Consider the following 21864-nt stretch of genomic DNA (forward strand, 5'->3'; position numbering starts at 1 on the left):
GCAAGTACGCAGGCCAAAAGATGCCATGCGGTGCTTGAGCTGGTGTGCTTGGGGGACAGGAGCCACACTGGGGCAGAGGTTCTGTCAGCTCTGCAGGGGCAGGTTCAGAGGTGGTTGACGCCACGCCAACTTAAGGCAGGAATGGTGGTTTGCGACAATGGCACCAACCTCCTCTCTGCCCTCCGACAGGGACAAATGACCCATGTGCCCTGTTTGGCTCACGTCCTTAACTTGGTGGTGCAGCGGTTCTTGGGCAGGTACCCGGGCTTACAGGATGTCCTGAGGCAGGCCAGGAAAGTCTGTGTGCATTTCCGCCGGTCATATAATGCCAGTGCTCGGCTGACGGACCTCCAAAAGGAGTTTAACCTGCCCAAGAACCGCCTAATCTGTGACATGCCCACCAGGTGGAACTCAACGTTGGCCATGCTGCAGCGGCTGCACACGCAGCAGAGGGCCATCAATGAGTACCTGTGCGACTATGGCACCAGGACAGGGTCAGGGGAGCTTGGTTTTTTTTCCCCACGCCAGTGGGCCATGATCAGGGATGCATGCACTGTCCTGTCACCATTCGAGGAGGCCACGAGGATGGTGAGCAGTGACAGTGCATGCATCAGTGACACTGTCCCCCTTGTCCACCTGTTGGAGCACACGCTGCGTGGAATAATGGACAGGGCACTTGAGGCAGAACAGAGGCAGGAAGAGGAGGACTTCCTTAGCTCTCAAGGCCCCCTTTATCCAGACAGTGTTCCTGCGTGCCCGCCGATCACACAGGAAGAGGACGAGGAGGAAGAGGAGGAGGAGGAAGATTGTGTCAGTATGGAGGTGGAGCCTGGCACTCAGCATCAGCAGCAGTCTTTAAGGGATCAGTCCCAAGAAACACATGGACTTGTACGTGGCTGGGAGGAGGTGGCTGCGGACCATGTCGTTCTTAGTGACCCAGAGGACTCCGGACCGAATGCCTCAGCAAACCTACGCTGCATGGCCTCCCTGATCCTGCAAAGCCTGCGTAAGGATCCTCGTATTCGTGGTATCAAGGAGAAGGACCAATACTGGCTGGCAACCCTCCTTGATCCACGTTACAAGGGTAAGGTTGCGGACCTTATCTTGCCATCGCAGAGGGAGCAGAGGATGAAATATCTTCGGGAGGCCTTGCAGAAAGGTCTGTGCAACGCGTTCCCAGAGACTGGGAGGTTACAAACTCCTGTTTCTGGACAACGTGTTGCTGAGGCTTCGGTCAGTCAAAGAAGGAGCGGTGGAGAAGGTGGCCGTCTGACCGATGCGTTCAGACAATTTTTTGGTCCGCAGCCCCAAGGTATGATCGGTTCCAGCAACCATCGCCAGCGTCTGTTTTACATGGTGCAGGAATACCTAGGGGCAAGATCAGACTTGGACACCTTTCCCACCGAAAATCCTCTGGGTTACTGGGTCTTGAGGATGGATCACTGGCCAGAGCTTGCACAGTATGCAATTGAGCTACTGGCCTGTCCTGCATCCAGCGTTCTTTCGGAACGCACATTCAGTGCTGCTGGAGGCGTGGTAACCGATCACAGGGTGCGTCTGTCCACCGACTCGGTCGATCGGATGACCTTCATAAAAATGAATGAGTCTTGGATCACCACCAGCTACCAAGCACCTGATGCTGATGTAACCGAATAATTTTTTTTGAAATCTCAGATCCCTTCAAAGACTGCCTATGCTGATGCTGAGTGACTATCCCTGAGTAATTATCCTCTTCCTCCTCAATCATCACGCTGATAGCTTGTAAGAACATTTTTGGTTCTGGGCGCCACCACCAGTGCCTAAGGCACAATTTTTCAGCCCCTGTTTAACAGGGGCGTGTAATTACAATTTTTGATGTAATACTTTGCAGCAGGGCTCGTTCCTGCATTCCAACTAGAGTGTCTGTGAGGGGTTGCAGTGTTGTGGCACCAGCACCAGTGCCTAGGGCCCAATTTTTCTGCCCCTGTCTAACAGGGGCGTGTAATTACAATTTTTGATGCAATACTTTGCAGCAGGGCTCGTTCCTGCGTTCCAACTAGAGTGTCTGTGAGGGGTTGCAGTGTTGTGGCACCAGCACCAGTGCCTAAGGCCCAATTTTTCTGCCCCTGTCTAACAGGGGCGTGTAATTACAATTTTTGATGCAATACTTTGCAGCAGGGCTCGTTCCTGCGTTCCAACTAGAGTGTCTGTGAGGGGTTGCAGTGTTGTGGCACCAGCACCAGTGCCTAAGGCCCAATTTTTCTGCCCCTGTCTAACAGGGGCGTGTAATTACAATTTTTGAAGCAATAATTTGCAGCAGGGCTCGTTCCTGCGTTCCAACTAGAGTGTCTGTGAGGGGTTGCAGTGTTGTGGCACCAGCACCAGTGCCTAAGGCCTAATTTTTCAGCTCCTGTTCAACAGGGGCATGTAATTACAATTCTTGATCTAATATTTCACAGCAGGGCCCTGTGAGGGCTTACAGTGTTGTGGCCACAGCAACACCTAAGGCCCAAATTTCTGCTGAGTATATAGGGCAGGACCCTACTTTCAAACATCTAACTTACAAACGACTCCTACTTGCAAACGGAAGGAGACAACAGGAAGTGAGATGAAATCTACCCCTAGGAAGGGAAATTCTCTCCTGTAAGAGTTAATATGGGAAAACAATTTCTCCTTTCCACTGATGCTTTCCAATCCTTGTTCCACAAAAAAACCCAAATTTTCAAAAAACATTTTTCATTGGGACAAAAAAGTGAGGTGAAATCTTCTGAAGAGGAGGAAAGACAGCAAAACAAATGTCACAGGGGTGATAACCCTTCCCTATGTTTTCCAAAAAGCTTAGAAAAGATTTTTTGGCTGGAGCTAAACACGTTAAAAATGTTCAAAATTACAAACAGATTCTACTTAACAACAAACCTACAGTCCCTGTCTTGTTTGCACCGCCTGTATACTGCTGTTCAGAGTATATAGGGCCTGGTGGCCCCACACCTTTCCTTATTTTAATTTGGGTGCGGGGTTCCCCTTAATATCCATACAAGACCCAAAGGGCCTGGTAATGGACTGGGGGGTACCCATGCCGTTTGTCTCACTGATTTTCATCCATATTGCCATGACCCGACATGACATTAAACCCGCAAGCAGTTTTAAATGAGATTTTTTCCTTTAAAAATGACATTTGATGCAGGGACTGTTCTAAACATGGGAAACACGCGTCACTTTACAGGCATACTATAGACACCCCCCAGGTACGATATTTAAAGGAATATTTCACTTTTTTTTTTTTACTTTAAGCATCATTAAAATCACTGCTCCCGAAAAAACGGCCGTTTTTAAAAGTTTTTTTTGCATTGATACATGTCCCCTGGGGTAGGACCCGGGTCCCCAAACCCTTTTTAGGACAATACCATGCAAATTAGCCTTTAAAATGAGCACTTTTGATTTCGAACGTTCGAGTCCCATAGACGTCAATGGGGTTCTAACGTTCGTGCGAACTTTCGGTCCGTTCGCGGGTTCTGGTGCGAACCGAACCGGGGGGTGTTCGGCTCATCCCTAGTAACCATATACAAAGCACTGTTGGCTGTTATTTACTAAATGCAAAGACACTTTTCACTACAAGTGCACTTGCAACTGCACTGAAACTGCACTTGTAGTGCAAAGAGGATTTGCCCTTAGGAAATTACCCCCATTTTCTCATAAAACAACAATTACATCACCCCAAAAGTGTTGTAGCGTTGAGACAATAATCCACACATTCTTGATGAACAATCTTTTTAATACCTGCACAATCACATGTGCATTTACCAAAGGTTTTTCTGACAAACCAACATGTTTGTTGTATAACAATTTTTGTGGTGTCATTATCCAAAATCAAAATGTGCATTTTATAGAAAACAGGCCTGTGTAAAACCCACAAGAAAGACACAAATCTTGATCTTACAAAGTTCACATTTGGTAGAACTTGAAGGCAATATCAGACATGAGTATTTAGGAACTGTGTTTGATATTGCGTTCAGATGGGGGGAAATCACCCCTGGAAAAGCCAAATTTGGAAGATGCACACAAATTTCCCAATGTCAACATGTGCTATCTGCCATCAGGGGGGATCAAGGGACGTGTTTTGGGGGAGAAAGCCCTTCCTCACCGCTACTTTATTATTGAGGAAGGTGTTGCACCCCCAAAACGTGTCCATTGATCTCCCGCGATGGCAGATAGCACATGTTGGCACACTGTGTGCATCCTCCAAATTTGGCTTTGGGAAAAATCACAAAAACATTTCGCACATTGTAGCACACAAAAGAAGAAAGTGATTTGGAGGGGTTTTAAACTCGCCCCAAAACATCAATGATGTTTTTGTATTTTGGAATAACATCATTGATGTTTTGCTTGATGTTTTCCAATTGTAAATTACACCCCATGATCTCCCCGATCAGGATCTGGGCACTTTCGGATGTGAAAGGATCTTCATCCACAACCTCGCGATCACCTAAAAAGAGAGGAAACCCAAAATAAATTAGGTTTCCAAAAAAATGCCGCCATCCATCTCTTATCTGAGCCTGTGGTCGCAGACACTCACCTGTTGTGGTGACTAGTTCCACCACGTCTTCTTCCTCCTGCTCATCTTGTGTTGGGGGGATTTCCACTTCTTCCAGGGGGGGGGGGGGGCTCTGGTCTCCTCGGATGAGGGGTGTCCTCCGAGTCTTTTCTCCCCTATGTAAAACAAAAATGGTATAATTAGCACACAGATATTTGATGGCAGAACTAGAAAGATGAAACATTGCTTGGAAGTGGGGTACAATGATCTATTTTAGCAGAGTTCCAAGATGTAGAATTTTGAGTGTCCTTTGTCAAGCTGCAATACTTTACCTGTTTAGTACAAGCTTCACAGATGGAGACCCCCCTATAGTATACACTGGAGCACCTGTGTGCCCCCCCTAATAAAAATGGTGTTCTGGGGTCCCACACTAGTGCTCCAGTGTCCAGATGTGAAAACAGCTGCTGAGTGTCCTCTCCTTACACACAATCTAGTTTGCATTTCATTCTAGTAACAAAGCCATCTACACAACCCAATTCTTTGAAGCCAAGTATAGGGCGTCAAAATGGTGGCCAAATGCATATGGCCTAAACAATGGTATTTTATCGTCCGAAATGAAAATGTGTGATCCGAACGAATAATGTGCCCATGAACATGAAAGTTGCCATTTTAAACTGTACAACAGTTCCTAAAAGCACATGGAGCAGCACGAACGTAATAAACACAAAAAGAATAGGAACACAGCACAAATACTTACTTTTTTGCAGCACTCTCTGGGTCTTTCTGTACTGCTCATGTTCTCGTAATTTGAGGTCCGACCACTACTTCCTGAGCTGATCTTTCGATCGTCGTACCCCGAATTTCCGGTGCAGACTTCTGACCACTTTCGCCATGAGCTTGGCCTTTCGGACATTGTGGTTGGGGTAAGGCCCATACTTTCCATCATAGTCGGCCTTCTTCAGGATGTCCACCATCTCCAACATCTCCCCAAAGGACATATTTGAGTCCTTTAATCTCCTTCTGGATCGGGACGTTTCAGGCTCCGGCCTTTCCTCCTCCTCCTCGTTGCTGTAATTAGCACGATCCTGCTGTCTATCCGCCATGTGCTCTTCCCCCACTGCGCCGAACGAAAAGGGGTGGGGAATATACTAGAAAGAACATCAGGGGCGGGCGGAGTTATACGCATGCGCAGTGTGTATAAATCGTAACGCGCGCGTCTTACGTACGATCTGTGAGCGGAGGAAGGAGCATCGGAGACGCCGATCGTGCTAACGAAGGTAGGATCTAAACTTGGGCCTATACTGCTTTGAAATGGAAGCCTATATTGGAACAAGATTAGGGGAGTTTGGCCTGACATTAGGGTTTGTCTTGTGTTGTGTCTTGCAGAGAAAATGGATGGGTTCAACGACCACAATTTCCTGCCCCTGTTCATTGACAAGTACAGGGAGCTGCCCTGTCTGTGGCAAGGGAGATACCCCCACTATAACCATAAACAAAAGAGGCAGGCAGCGCTGGAGAAACTGCTGGAGTTGGTGAAGCCGGTGGTCCCCACAGCAACCATCCCTTATTTAAAAGCAAAAATTGGTGGCCTGAGGAGCACATATCTTAGGGAGCGCAAGAAGGTCACAGATTCCCAGAGGTCCGGAGCTGCAGCAGATGACGTTTATGTCCCCAGGCTGTGGTACTACGAGAGACTGCGATTTCTGTCAGACCACACTGAAGTCAGGGAATCACTCTCCACTCTTCCTTCCACCCTTCCTTCCATACCAGCTGAGGCTTCTGATGTCCAACCTGGGCCTTCCAGCCAGGAAGAAGTGGAGGAGCCCAGCTGGAGTCAGGTATAGCATTCTTCTACAGATTTCTGGGCAATAAAGAAATGATGTTTACTAGATGTTAGTATTGATCACTAATTGCTGATTAAAAAAAGTGTTTTACATATCAATAGACAGTAGTGGGCACCCAAAATTGGGACAAGAATGCAAAATGCTGGGCTCAGAATGATAGTCTGTTATATTTGTTAACATTCAATTTACAGCAGTCAGGAGGTGAAAATTGTGTGTGATTGATGTAAAAAATACTAAAACTATGTCCCTTTTTCATACACAGGAAGACCTCAGCCAGGAGGAGGCTGTGGAATGTGGCAGCCAGGAGGAGGCGGGGATTAGTGTCAGCCAGGAGGAGGCAGGGATTAGTGGCAGCCAGGAGGAGGCGGGGCTAAGTGTCAGCCAAGAGAAGCCTGGGACCAGTCGCAGCCTGACTGAGTCTCAGGTTCCTCCCCTCCGCCTGCCACATAAACGAGCCAGGAAGATGACTCCCAGTCCTGTGCAGGATTCAGCATACAGGCTGATCCAGGAGGCTTCGGCGTCCCTCAGAGCCTTCCCCAGTCCTGAAGAGGCCTTTGCCTGCATGGCTGCCACCAAATTGCTGGGCATGCAGGAGGGCCAACGCAAGATCTCTGAGGACCTGATTTATAAAGTCCTACGTAAGGGGGAGAGTGGGGAACTGACACACAAGACGGATGTCATTGAGATCGACGATCCTCCTCCTCCTCCTGCTGCCACAACTCCACCACCACAGCCACAGCGTGGAAGGAGGCGTGGAAGGAAGACCAAAGAGTGATTGCCCTGGGTTCAGTCTGGTCTGACAAAAGCTGCAGTCTCTCATATGACCACAGCCTGGGGACATAGATGTCATCTGCTGCTTTCCGGATCTCTGGGACTTCTGGACCAGACTGCCCTCCCTTAGATATGGACTCCTCAGGCCACCAATTTTGCTTTTAAATAATTGATGTCTGCCCTGGGGGTCCAAGGCTTCGCCCACTTCTGCAGTTTCTCCAGCGTTGCCTCCCTCTTTGTTTTTTTTATAGTTGTGAGCCGTTAATAAAATTTTTTCGGTAAATTCTACTCTCCTGTGTGTGTTTTAATCCAAAAAGGACAGTTTGTTGGTGACGATTCAGGTACATTTCTAAAAACATAAAATGTGAAATTAACAAGGGACAACAACACCAAACAATCTCCTACAGATTAAATAGAACAACATATCAATGGTGTTGTGGGAACTTGTCACAAAAAACACACAAACATTTTTGGGAGTACAAATCAAAATCACCAAAAAAAAAAATTAAAAAAGAGAAACACAAAAAAAGAATCTACATTAAAGTCAAACAAAAAAAAAAAAAAATATGTTATCAGATGTGAGAAATCAAAATATATTGAGGGAATCCCGATAAATAGTAACGAAATAAGTTTGTGAGAAGTGTGTGTGAATATGAGCATCAAAACTACTTAATTCTTGTCACATTATAAAGAAGAAGAGAGTGCGCTGTATTAAACCATTTTGAACATTGCAGCATGACGAAAGTGCTGTATCCATTGCGAATGCTAAGTTTACCAGAACGAGCTGTCCCGTGTCGGAATTTCTTCTGAGCATGCGTGGCACTTTGTGCGTCGGAACAGGCCACACACGGTCGGAATTGACGCGATCGGATTTTGTTGTCGGAAAATTTTATCTCCTGCTGTCCAACTTTGTGTGTCGGAAAATCCGATGGAAAATGTCCGATGGCGCCCACACACGGTCGGAATTTCCGACAACACGCTCCGATCGGACATTGTCCATCGGAAAATCCGACCGTGTGTACGGGGCTTTACTATGTAACTATGTGAAGCTAAGTCTCCACGAACCAAAATCCAATGAATGAAAGGGATGGGCCAGAGACAGGCTAGGCAGGAATGGACTAGATGATGCTGAACATCCTCCAGACAGGAAATGAGGTGGGCACTATTTGGGTTGCTGCAGCTTCTAACCCACACTGTGAGAAGTGTGCAGGTAAATCAGTATAAGAAATTTCTGTAAAGGAAAGTAACTATGTATAACTAAATGTAAGGTTGTAGTTCAACTTCACACATCATCCTTTTTATTGAACATTCATTTCTTCAGTTTCATTATACATTTTAGTAGAGCGTATAAATTTTAGTAGAATGTGCTGTTTAGGAGCTGTATAACAGTACTTTTATAGCATCTTTATTTCAAGTCAATAAACCTGCATCTGTGTCTCCATTCCCTATTGGTTGTTTATTATACCATTATCTGTTGCTACTTATGCCATTACGTCATACGCACCTATATATGCCTTGTAATAGGAACCAGGCATTTTGATCACAGGAGCAAGAAAGGTCAACAGTAATTCTCTAGTAATATTATTAAGAAAAGGAGAAAGAAGGGTTGGAGACATTTTAAGGTCCTCAGCAATGGAGCCCCAGCCGCTTCTAATCCTTGTGCTGGCAGTTCTTTCTTTTAGTTCTGGTGAGTAGTTTTGTTAGTATCTTAGACAAACGATTCTAGAATCCAACAGAAATACAATCATCTTTATGTAATGTTGTAGAACATGGTGGTTGCCTAGTAGGAACTAGTATGGCATTCTGATTTTCTGTTTGAGTATCCGTGAAGGTTCTCATTTATTCAGGCTACAGTATAATTAGTGGTAGGTAGTCATGTCAAGGACTTTTGGCTACTCATCCAGGAAGGATCTTCAGGGAGCTACTTGGATGAGTAATGAAATATCTTCAACATTTCCAAACAAGTCCAGATAAAGATGACAAACTATTACTAGGTCTATAGAAGTCTATGCTATTGTTGCAACACTAGTGGTGAACTTGTGCTATAGACTAGTCTTTTCTAGTGTTCTTTGACTAGTAATTGATCTTCTTAGCATTCCGTGTGCCAGCTTTGTTATTTGGGGAACATTGCCAGTCTCAGTAGGGATTGGGCTCTTTGGATTGAATCTTTCAGCAGCCTTGCTTGGATGATGATAACCACAGATGGGCCCTGGTATTCAGTAGTGAATGGTCAAAGTCAGCTTCCAGTTAGCCAAGAGCCCTTATGGCAGGTCAACTTATCCTTATAGGCCCTTAAGCTCCATGATTACATTGGACATTTATTAGTCTTTCCCTACTGCCAAACTTAGGTTTAAAGCAGTAATAAACCCCAAAACAAAAATGTATTTTGTAACTTACTAATTATTAAATGTGGTGGCTGCTACTTTTTTTAAGGCTTTTTTTCCCTTTTATTTTGACCGAGTCTGTTATTTTTCAACTTTCTTTAACAGACCAAGCTGTCCAGACAAAGTGGCAGTTAGAGGGTAAACCATTTAACACTGACAGGGGTGCTTACAATGGTCAGCATTCATTTATATAATACCTTTATCCCAAAAGAAAGAAAAACAGTGGCTGTAGATGCTTAAAACTGTTATCTGGTGTCTGGCTTTAATTTGTTAGTCACTTATGTAAAATTGATCTACATCTACATCCAAAAGTGTCTCTGTTGCTCTTCTATCCAGAGTTGAGACACCCTAAGACAGAAAGTGTGTCACTGGCCTGATCACCTGGTATAAAAAAAAAGGTTTATAAAAGAAACTACATTTCAGGATTGGTAAGCTGCACCAAAAAATGGATGTTTCAGGATTAGGTAGTGTACAGGACACCAGGAATGTGTCCTGGATGGCAGGTTTATCTCACCAATATTTGAGTTGTGGTCCCTTTAAGGTGGACAGTTTTGGAGACCTCGCTGAGTACTCGCCCATGCAGGGTGAGGTGTTCTGGGATAGTCAGGCTAGTGAAGACTGACTTCCAATACTCTCTGAGTTGATAATTTGTTTTTAGGGAACTGGAATTTCAAAGGTTCGAAAAGAAGGCACAGTCAACGGAGTCTTGAAAGGGAACAGAAAGAAATCAGCACCTGTGTCATTGGGGTAGAGTGGAGAGGCTACAAAGCAAGGGTGAGCCCTCTGGCAAACCGAGAAGGTGATTGCTGAACCCATGTGGCCTGTCCTGCACCCTTACCAAGGAGGAACCTTGAGCCTAGTGCCTAGTTTTGTGGTATCAGAATTTTGGACTGCTTGATTGTTTTGCCGAAGAAAGCTATTTTTGTTTGCTTTTCAAAATAAAAGAACAATTTGCTTTTTCCAGGCTACCTTGTATCACAGCAGATACCAGAAGGTTGAATTGCACTAGCTTCATACTATTTCCAAGGGCTCCAGTAGTGAGAAGTCTAAATTCCAAGATTCACTTAATTCCAGTGATCTTAAAAAAAGTGCCCTCTTTTTGTTGGATTTTCCATTTATGCTACACAATGAAGAATCTCACAGGAAGAATGAGACTATACCTTCTGCAGTATCAGGAAGATTTTTTCACATTACATGGAAGCAGATGCAGGAACTTCAATGAGTATATCTCCTCTTCTAGAATCCTGGCAAATTATGAGAAACTAGGAGTGACTCCCATGGTTGCTGTCTACACAATACAGAAGTATTACTTTTGAGTTGAACTTCCCCATTAAATCAACGTGTGTAAAACCCCAAACATTTCCTAAGTGGATAAAGAAGATCCCTTTTGATCAGTTGTGGATTTATTGATGTGTCTGTGCATGCTTTATATACTTTAATATATTCCTTGGTGGCTCAGTCTGCACATTGTATTATTGTTAGCTGCCCTCTCAAATTCAAGGTATTCTTCTCTTGCCTGGCATCTGCTATCATGTGGAGTGGTAGGGGTGAGAACGAGCTCACCTATTGGCTTTAGAATGCTCTTCTTCAGTTATGACCTACTTGATTGGAAGAATTGTATAGTTTCTTATCCTTCCACACTGATAATAGCACAAAGTAAAACACTAAACGAATTTATTTTATGTTACTAGAAAACATTTTACATGTTCACATTCTGGATTGAAATGTCAGCAGTATTTATTTTCTTTCTATTATCTTCTTTTTTTAAGATATTCCCACAACCATTTGATATATTATAAAAAAATATTATTGTTATATAGGATTTGTATAGTGCCAACAGATTACATAGTGCTTTACATGCTTTATTGCAATTCAATTCAAGACAAGAGGGTTAGGAAGGCCCCACTTATGAGAACCTAAAATCAAATGAGCAAGGACAAGTAATGTGAAACATAATGACTGTGAGGGGGTGAATAGTAAAATGCAGTTGTTATATATAGGTGAGATAAGCTTCCCTAAAGAGATAAGGTTTAAAGGGTCATCTAAAGGTGAATAGATTAGGAGATAGCTGGACAGGTTGGGGTAAAAAAATCCAGAAGTTGGAAGAGTCTCTGGAGAAGTCCTAGAGGAGAGCATAGGAGGAGGTGAGGAGGAAGCTAGAGAACAGGAGGACTTGTGAGGCCTGAAGAGAACAGTTTGATGGGTATTTTAAAACAATGTTAGTGATGTAGCTTGGGGCAGAGTTGTGGATGTCTTTGTAAGTCCTTGTTAATATTTTGAATTTGTTGGGTGATCAGGAGACCAGTGGAGAGATTGGCTGGGCTGTGAACACTGAGCAGTTGGTAGGGTAGATGAGTCCACAAATAACAATGATTATACTCTCATGAGGTCATTTGTTGTTGAGAAAGAACTGTAAACCCCAAGTTTCTTACACCTCTGTGTGCAAGTAAACACGATAAGCCTCATTTCGAGACTCCCTTTTAATAAGAATGGTCTGTGCTGCCCCATTTACCACAATCTGATTGCAATATTCAGAATCCAAATTTCAATAATCCTTTGAAAGTTTGAATCTGATTGGTGGCTGTAAATAACACAAACAGGTTCATGATTTAAACAAATCACCTGAACCAGAATTCTTTATGGATTGGTTGAATTTGTGGGGAGTAGACTCTGATAACATTTTGCCTCCATGCGCATGCATTTTCACAGTCAGTGTGACCTATGCATAATGCCTTAGATCTCTTCCAGCTCTCTGCTTGTACCTCCCACCCTTTACAGCAAAAGTGATGTGTCTTGGCACACATATAAAAACATGGGGGGTATTTTCAAATTCTGGCACACAGCAAGGCATTGCTATACAGAAGCAGAAAGGCAGAATATGAGAAGATGTATTATGAGTTAAAGTGATTGTAAACCCTTGCATATACCCAGTGAAGTAAACAGCCACAGATGATACACAGAGGTGAAACAAATCCTCCTACATGTGTTTTACTTGTATATCTTTTGTATTCGGCTTTCTACTAGGGATGGGCCGAACACCCTCTGGTTTGGCTCGCACCAGAACATGCGAACAGGCAAAAAGTTCTAGCGAACAAGTGAACCCTATTAAAGTCTATGGGACATGAACATGAAAGATCAAAAGTGCTCATTTTAAAGACTTATTATGCAAGTTATTGCCATAAAAAAAAGTGTATGGGGACCTGGGTACTGCCCCAGGGGACATGTATCTATGCAAAAAAAAGTTTTTAAAGCAACCGTTTTTTCAGGAGCAGTGATTTTAATCATGCTTAAAGTGAAACAATAAAAATGAAATATTCCTTTAAATACTGTGCCTGGGGGGGGTCCCCTTATGCCCTGTACACACGGTCGGACATTGATCGAACATTCCGACAACAAAATCCATGGATTTTTTCCGATGGATGTTGGCTCAAACTTGTCTTGCATACACAGGGTCACACAAAGTTGTCGGAAAATCCGATCGTTCTGAACGCGATGACGTAAAACACGTACGTCAGGACTATAAACGGGGCAGTAACCAATAGCTTTCGTCTGTTAACCGTTTTTTTGCGATTCGGCACTGCGTCGCTTTAACTGACAATTGCGCGGTCGTGCGATGTGGCTCCCAAACAAAATTGACGTCCTTTTTTTCCCACAAATAGAGCTTTCTTTTGGCGGTATTTGATCGCCTCTGCGATTTTTATTTTTTGCGTTATAAACAAAATAAGAGCGACAATTTTGAAAAAAAAAGCATTATTTTTTACATTTTGCTATAATAAATATCCCCCAAAAATATATAAAAAAAAAACATTTTTTTTCCTCAGTTTAGGCCGATACATATTCTTCTACATATTTTTGGTAAAAAAAATCGCAATAAGCGTTTATTGATTGGTTTTCGCAAAAGTTATAGCGTTTACTAAATAGGGGATAGTTTTATGGCATTTTTATTAATAATTTTTTTTTTTACTAGTAATGGCGGCAATCAGCGATTTTTATTGTGACTGCGACGTTATGGCGGACATGTCGGACATTTTTGACACATTTTTGGGACCATTGTCATTTATACAGCGATCAGTGCGATTAAAAATGCACTGATTACTGTGTAAATGACACTGGCACGTGCGCGCCGCTGGCAGCGCGCACGCAATGGCACGGCGGGGAATTCAAATGGACGTACAGGTACGCCCATTTGCCCAGCCATGCCATTCTGCTGACGTACATCGGCGTGCACCGGACGGGAACCGGTTAATTTATTCTGAGCATGCGTGGCACTTTGTGCGTCGGATTTGTGTATATACGATCAGAATTTAACCGATTGGATTTTGTTGTCGGAAAATTTTATAGCCTGCTCTCAAACTTTGTGTGTCGGAAATTCCTATGGAAAATGTGTGATGGAGCCTACACATGGTCGGAATTTCCGACAACAAGGTCCTATCGTGTGTACAGGGCATTAGTCTGCCTGTAAAGTGGCACATCTGTGCAATGTGTAGAACAGTACTGCAGTAAAATGACATTTCTAAAGGAAACAATGTAATTTAAACTTGTTCGTGGCTGTAATGTATTGCCAGCTTCTGGCAATATAGATGAAAAATCCCCAGTCCATACCAGGCCCTTTGGGTCTGGTATGGAGTTTAAGGGGAACTCCACACCAAAATTTAAAAAAAAATTGGCGTGGGTTCCCCACCAGAATCCATATCAGACCCTTATCCGAGCATGCAGCCTGGATGACAGGATGGGGGGGGAGCGAGCACCCCCCTGAACCATACCAGGCCACATGCCCTCAACTTGGGGAGGGTGCTTCAGGGTCCCCCCAAAGCACCTTGTACCCATGTTGATGGGGACAAGAGCCTCTTCCTGACACTAGGGATGAGCCGAACACCCCCCGGTTCGGTTCGCAGCAGAACATGTGAACAGGCAAATAATTTGTTCAAACACGCGAACACCATTAAAGTCTATGGGACACGAACATGAATAATCAAAAGTGCTAATTTTAAAAGTTTATATGCAATTTATTGTCATAAAAAGTGTTTGGGGACCCGGGTCCTGCCCCAGGGGACATGTATCAATGCAAAAAAAGTTTTAATAATTGCTGTACCAGACCCTTATCCATGCACGCAACCTGGCAGGCCGCAGGAAAAGGAGGGGGGGGGCGAGAGGGTTCCCCCCTCCTGAACCATACCAGGCCACAGGAAGGATGTCTCCATGTTGATGGGGATAAGGGCCTCATCCCACACAACCCTTGCCCAGTGGTTGTGGGGGTATGCTGGCAGGGGGCTTATTGGAATCTGGAAGCTCCCTTTAACAAGGGGACCCCCAGATCCCTCCCCCGTGTGAATTTTTTTTTCTTTTTTTTCTCCCTCCCTTTCTCATTTCAACATATTTTTATTAATTTTCTTAAATTTTATACAAACAACAAAACACATTAACATACACAAAATATAGTCATTCAGAATACACATTTGATATTCATTAAAGTTATATATACTAAATCATTCAGCTTTCGTGATTATATATTTCTACAAAAAAAAAACCCTCCTCTATATATTCTGAGCAACAAACCACAAAAAAAAGAAGAGAAGAAAAAAAAAAAAAAAACGTAAATAATATTGTCTCACATTAACAAAATCATAGAATCTTTCTTCAACCTTTAAAGTTATTTCAGGCAAAAAATAGAGTATATATGCACCAACAGCAATAAATTAAAATATTAACAAAAAAATGTTGATGAGTTTTTAAATGTTATCCAGGTCTGCCACACCTCACTAAACTTCTGTATAGTATCATTATTTTCAGCTACCAGTTTTTCCATATGCATAATACTTTTAAGAGTCTCAATCTACTCTGAAATTGTCGGGACAATAGGGGATTTCCAATATCTTGGTATCAATTGTCTGATTGCTGATAAAAAAAAAAAGAGATTTTTTTGGTTTTAGGTAATATTTGGGGTAAGAAAGAAAAAAGAGCCAATTCAACAGAATTATTAATCGATTCGTCCAAAGCAGTATTGTATAATTTAATTACTTGATCCCATAATTTATAAATAGAAGGACAGGCCCACCACAAATGAGATAAGTTACCTATAGCGACATTACAGCGCCAGCATTTATCTGATTGCGAAGGAAAAATTTGATTTAGATTAACTGGAGTGCGATACCATCTAGATAACAATTTAAAATTAAGCTCTTGGGTGTCACAAGCTATTGAAAATTTATGAGTATTAATAAAAATTTGATCCCAGTCTTCCTCTTTTATTAACTGGTTTAATTCAAGCTCCCATTTTGTCATATGTGATGGTAAACCAGGTGAATTAAAGATAGATAATAACGTGTATATCTTAGATATAGTATGCGTTGGTGGTTCTAGAGATATACACAGCTGCTCAAAATCTGTAAGTGATCGGTGGATAAAGTATTTCGGAGTCAAGGACAAGTAAAAACTTTGCAATTGTAAATAAACAAACCATATACTTTTCCTCTGATCATGTACATTTTGAAAGTTTACAAATGACATAAAGGTACCTTCCAAAAATATATTTCTAATCTGTGGCCAAAAAGATTTGTCCCAGCTTAGAATAGCATTAGAATGAGTACCAATAGGAAGAGAGGGATTATCTATTAAGGGAGTAAGTGGAGCTGGGATAGAAGACAAGGGAAATAATTTTAAATAATAATACCAACATTCCAAAACCGTATAAGTGAGCAAAGGCCAAGAAGAGCGTAATCCTATAGTCTTAAAACAGAGCCAGAGAGCAGCTTTAGGATTCAATGGAGAAGAACCTATTTCCAATTGGACCCATTGTTTATTATCAAGATGATGAAACCAATCCAGAACCCAGGAAAATATTGCTGCTTTATAATAGCACTCAAAATCTGGCAAGCCTGCTCCTCCACGATCTTTGGATCGACAGAGTGTTTTCCAATTAATTTGTGGTTTAGTATTTTTCCAGATAAATTGCGATAATAATTTGTTCAATTTTTTAAAAAATATTTTAGGTAATTTAATGGGTAGGGTTTGAAAAAAATATAAATACTTTGGAAGAATATCCATCTTAATGGAGTTAATACGGACAAACCATGATAGAGTGAGCTTAGACCATAATAACAATTTAGCTTGCATTTGAAGTAGAAGTGGAAGGAAGTTTAATTCATACACAAGAGTAAGATCTGTTGGAATTTTAATTCCTAGATATTCCACAGCTACTACCTACAAGTGAAAAGGAAATAACGCTACTAGAGAAGAAACCTCATCTCTAGGTAGTGAGATATTCAATAAATCAGATTTAGTTAGATTTACTTTAAAATTACTTAAATATCCAAATAGATTGATTTCTTTTAAAACAGAAAGGATACTAATCCTTGGGGATGTTATATAAAGTAAAACATCATCTGGATAAAGTGAGGTTTTATAATCTATTTCATTAATATTAATACCATGTATAGAGGTATTATTACTTATAGCTATTGCTAGATGTTCTGTTGTGATCACATAAAGACATGGAGATAGCGGACACCCCTGGCGGGTACCGTTGTTAATCTCAAATCTATTAGAAAAGATACCGTTTGTTCGAACTTGAGCAGAAGGAACTGTATGTAGTGCCATTATTTTATTTATTAAATTATCCACCAGACCAATCTGGTGAAGTGAGTGAAATAAAAATCTCCAATTTAATCGGTCAAAGGCCTTTTCGGCATCTATTGAAAGCAGGCACGCCGGAATTTGTCATTTCTGTGCCAGGGAGATCAATGAAAGAGTCTTACTAGTGTTGTCTCGAGCCTCTCTAGCCTTCACAAAGCCAGTCTGCTCTGTATGGACAATTTGAGGCAACAAAGGTTGAAGCCTATTAGCAATAAATTTAGCATAAAACTTTATATTTTGATTCAGTAATGAAATAGGGCGATAGCTATTTGGATTTGTTTAATCTTTACCCGGATCCAGAATAACAGAAATATAAGCCTTCAATGTTTCTGGTGGAAAAATCTGAGAGCTTGAAATTGAATTAAATGCATACAAAAGGATTGAAGACAGATCTTCTGCAAAGATTTTATAAAATCGACTAGAGAATCCATCTGGCCCTGGTGCTTTGCCGATCTTAGTAATCTTAATAACAGTTCCTCAGGAGTAAAAGGATTTTCTAAGGAAGAGCTAGTAGCCAAGTCAAGACTTGGCAAAGCTGTTTCTTCTATATATGATTTTTTTTTTCCATCTCTATAAAAGAGTGGTCAGTTTTAGAATTGGTTTGTGAAATGTTAATTAATGAAGAGTAATAATTGCAAAAAGTCCCTACAATAGCTGAGTTAGTATACACCAATCCTTTACCAGGAGCAGATAGTTTCAAAACAGATGAGGATGAAGTTTTAGAATGAAGAGAATGCGCCAAAAGAGAACTACTCTTGTTACTATATTCATAAGACATTCTCAATGTTTTATCCCGAGCTCTTAAAGACTGCTGGTTGAGTAAATGAAAAAGTTGACTCCTAGTGTTAATAAGTTCAATTCTAACTCTATCACTATTACTATTTTTATGAATTAGTTCTAAATCTGAAATTTTCTTTATTAACCACTTCCCGCCCGCCCTATAGCGGAAGTGGTTGTGTTATCCTGACTGGACGTCATATGACGTCCAGCAGGATAACATGCCGCAGCGCGCCCCCGGGGGCGTGCATCGCGGCGATCGGTGGAGCGGTGTGTCAGTCTGACACACCGCTACACTGATCTTGGTAAAAAGCCTCCGGCGGAGGCTCTTTACCACGTGATCAGCCGTGTCCAATCACGGCTGATCACGCTATCAATAGGAAGAGCCGTTAATCGGCTCTTCCTCACTCGCGTCTGACAGACGCAAGTAGAGGAGAGCTGATCGGCGGCTCTCCTGGCAGGGGGGGTCTGCGCTGATTGTTTATCAGCGCAGCCCCCCCACAGATCATCCCACTGGACTACCAGGGATGCCACTAGGACCACCAGGGAAGGGGCAACGTGGATGGCCAGGTATGTACCCCATGGCCATCCACATGTGCCCAATCTGTGCCAATCAGTGCCCACAAATGGGCACTGATTGGCACTATTATGCCAAAGATCTGCCCAGCAATGACCAGATCTGCCCAGCAATGCTATATCAGTGCCACCTGTCATTGCCCATCTGTGCCACCTGTCATTGCCCATCGGTGCCACCTGTCAGTGCCCATCGGTGCCACCTGTCAGTGCCCATCTGTGCCCATAAGTGCCCACCTATCAGTGCCCATCAGTGCCACACATCAGTGCCACACATAAGTACCCATCAGTGCCACCCATATATGCCAATCAATGCCACCTACGAGTGCCCATCAGTGCCGCCTATGTGTGCCCATCGGTGCCACCTATGAGTGCCCATCAGTGCCACATACCAGTGCCACTTATCAGTGCCCATCAGTGCCACCTATCAGTGCCCATCAGTGCCGCCTATCAGTGCCCATCATCAGTGCCCGTTAGTGCCACCTCATCAGTGCCACCTCATTGGTGCCACCTCATCGGTGCCCATCAGTCCCGCCGTATCAGTGCCCATCAGTGCAGCTATATCAGTGCCCATTATTGACTCAGAAAGCGTACTTATTTACAAAAAAATTTAACAGAAACAAAGAAAAACTTGTTTTTTTTCGAAATTTTCGGTCTTTTTTTATTTGTTGCGCAAAAAATAAAAACCGCAGAGGTGATCAAATACCACCAAAAGAAAGCTCTATTTGTGGGAACAAAATGATAAAAAAATTGTTTGGGTACAGTGTAGCATGGCCGCGCAATTGTCATTCAAATTGCAACAGCGCTGAAAGGTGAAAATTGGGCTGGGCGGGAAGGTGTCTAAGTGCCTGGTATTGAAGTGGTTAAGGCTGAATATTCTATAATTCTAATTTTTTTTAAGTCTTGAACCGTGCTATGTAAATATTCCCCTCAACACACATTTTAAAGCCTCCCATTTAATTGATGGTGCAGTATTATCTAAATTTATGGTCTTCTATAAAATGTTTTATCTCTTTTCTAATATCAGTTACACACAATGAGTCTGCCAGTAAGTTATCGTTTAATTGCCAGGATCTATTCCTGGCACATGATTCTACTAAATTAAAATGACAGAATGATCTGACCATAATTTAGATTTAATACTAATTGTTGGAGTAGCATCTAATAATGTTTGGAATACAAATATAAAGTCCAACCTACTATGTGTTTTATGAACTGGAGAAAAAAAGTATAATCTCTCTCAGAGGGATGCAAAATATGCCATAAATCAAACAATTGCATTGTGGAAATTTCTGCTTTAATCTACGAAGAGCTGAATTCGAAATATGAGTTTTCCCCAAGGATGAGTCCATTCGGGGTTCAAGAACTAAATTAAAATCACCTCCGAGAATAATATCACCCTCGGCAAAACTTTCAAGAATTTGTATATATTTAAGGCCTTCAGAAATTTGGGAAGTGTTTGGAAAGTATACATTAGCTGTAGTATATATTTTATTCTCCTTTTTAATTTTTAAAAATAAGCATCTACCTTGAGTGTCTGATTTAGAATCTAAGATTTGACACCTTACATTCTTATGCATAGCGATTGAAACTCCTTTTGGATTTTGCATATGAATTTGTACTATGATACCAAGTGGTATAATATTTATTTTTACATGCTGGAATTACATCCGTACGAAAATGGGTTTCTTGAAAAAAACACTATATCAATTTTTTCTTTATTAAGATATTGAGAAATTTGTAAGCGTTTATTCGGGTGGTTAAGACCCTTCACATTAAAGGAGCATATTGAAAATGAGATAAAGAGAAAACATTTTATTTTTATGTCCATGAGTTTATTAAGTGAGAACAACAAAAAATAAGTAAATAAAAAGAAAATAAAAAAAGGGAAAAAAAAGAAAAAAGAAAAAACTATTTTAAAATAAGACAATTCCCAAAACAAACATTGGGAAGCCTACTATAGGGCATAGGCAAACTGGACAGGGGAAGAGCTGTACCATTGGACATTCAGGTCGGCAAAAAAAAAAAAAAAAAGAAAAGAAGGGGGGGGGGGGAGACGCTTTCAACCCTACAGTATGGGACTTCTTTCTATACCAACATATATGTCAAAACATGTAGTCCTAATACCTAAATTCATATTACCAATAATATTTTCTTTCAGACAGTAATTTATCTAAAAATAATATATGGGTAGACATATGAAAAGGGACATCTTTAGCTACTGCAAACCACAGCAGTTATATAATTATTGCAATGTTTAATTTCTCTGTTATCCCTCCAGGAAAAAAAAAAAAGAGGGAGGAGGGAACTTCCAACCCTGCATTATGGCACTTCTTTCTATACCAACATATATGTCAAAACATGTAATCATAATACCTAAGTTCATATTACCAATAAAAAAAAAAAAGGGGAGGGGGAGGGAATTTTTAAATACCTCTCCCCTCACCCGTCTCATATCTTTTACGATTATTTCCTTTCTACAATATTTAGCCAGGTCACTTCCCAGATCCTAACATAATAATTCTTATAAATAAAGCCATCCAAATCCTTACAAAAATATATCTATATTACTTATATTGTTATATATAAGTTCAGATCAAGTGGAAGAGACTTTCTCCCAAATTTCTCTTGAGACAGAGTCAAGTAATAAGGATTTAAATGGCCAATCCAGTAAGTCTAAACTAGGCAGCTTAAATGTTGTCAATATTTTCGGTAAATCACCTGGGTGTTTAAACACCATTGTTTTCCCATCTTTTGAGATGATCAGTCTAAACGGAAATCCCCATCAATAATGGACTGCATTAGTGTTTAATATTTCCAGGAGAGGTTTAACTGATCTCCTCAGTTGTCAGGGTCTGGTATGGATTTGGAGGGGGACCCCTACGACATTTAAAAAAAAAAAATTGGTGCAGGGTTCCCCTTAATATCCATACCAGACCTGAAGGGCCTGGTATGGAATTTGGGGGGACCTCCATGCTGTTTTTTTAATGAATTTTATGTGTATTGCCGGGATCGACAATTCATTATAGCCGCGAGTACTTTTAAATTACTTTTTTTCCTGAAATGTCATTTTGCTCTTGGACTGTTCTAAACACGGGAAACATGCGCCACTTTACAGGCATACTATAGACACCCCCAAGTACGAAATTGAAAGGAATAACATCTGAACATCCCATCACTCCTATTATATATGTATTGCCTAAAATACATAAAAATCCTTTAAATCCACCAGGATGTCCCATAGTTTCTAGCACAGATTCCATTACCACACAGACTGCTAAATTTTTGGACAAACGTCTTACCCTTATAGAAACTACACAATCTTACATAGAAGATACTCAACATTTTTTACAAAAAGTCCATAACATAAATA

General features: G+C 41.7%; 1 protein-coding gene across 1 annotated transcript in view; it reads left to right on the forward strand.

Annotated features, from left to right (window-relative positions):
- Nucleotides 1–8661: 8661 nt before the first annotated feature.
- Nucleotides 8662–21864, forward strand: part of LOC141134079 (uncharacterized) — a 53282-nt gene continuing 40079 nt past the window's right edge. Inside the window, exon 1 of the mRNA XM_073623666.1 lies at nt 8662–8812. Within this exon, the coding sequence (XP_073479767.1) occupies nt 8758–8812 (55 nt within the window). The 5' untranslated portion in view covers nt 8662–8757. The remainder of the gene's footprint in view (nt 8813–21864) is intronic.

The sequence above is a fragment of the Aquarana catesbeiana genome, linkage group LG03 (assembly GCF_042186555.1).
Source record: "Aquarana catesbeiana isolate 2022-GZ linkage group LG03, ASM4218655v1, whole genome shotgun sequence".
NCBI lineage: Eukaryota > Metazoa > Chordata > Amphibia > Anura > Ranidae > Aquarana > Aquarana catesbeiana.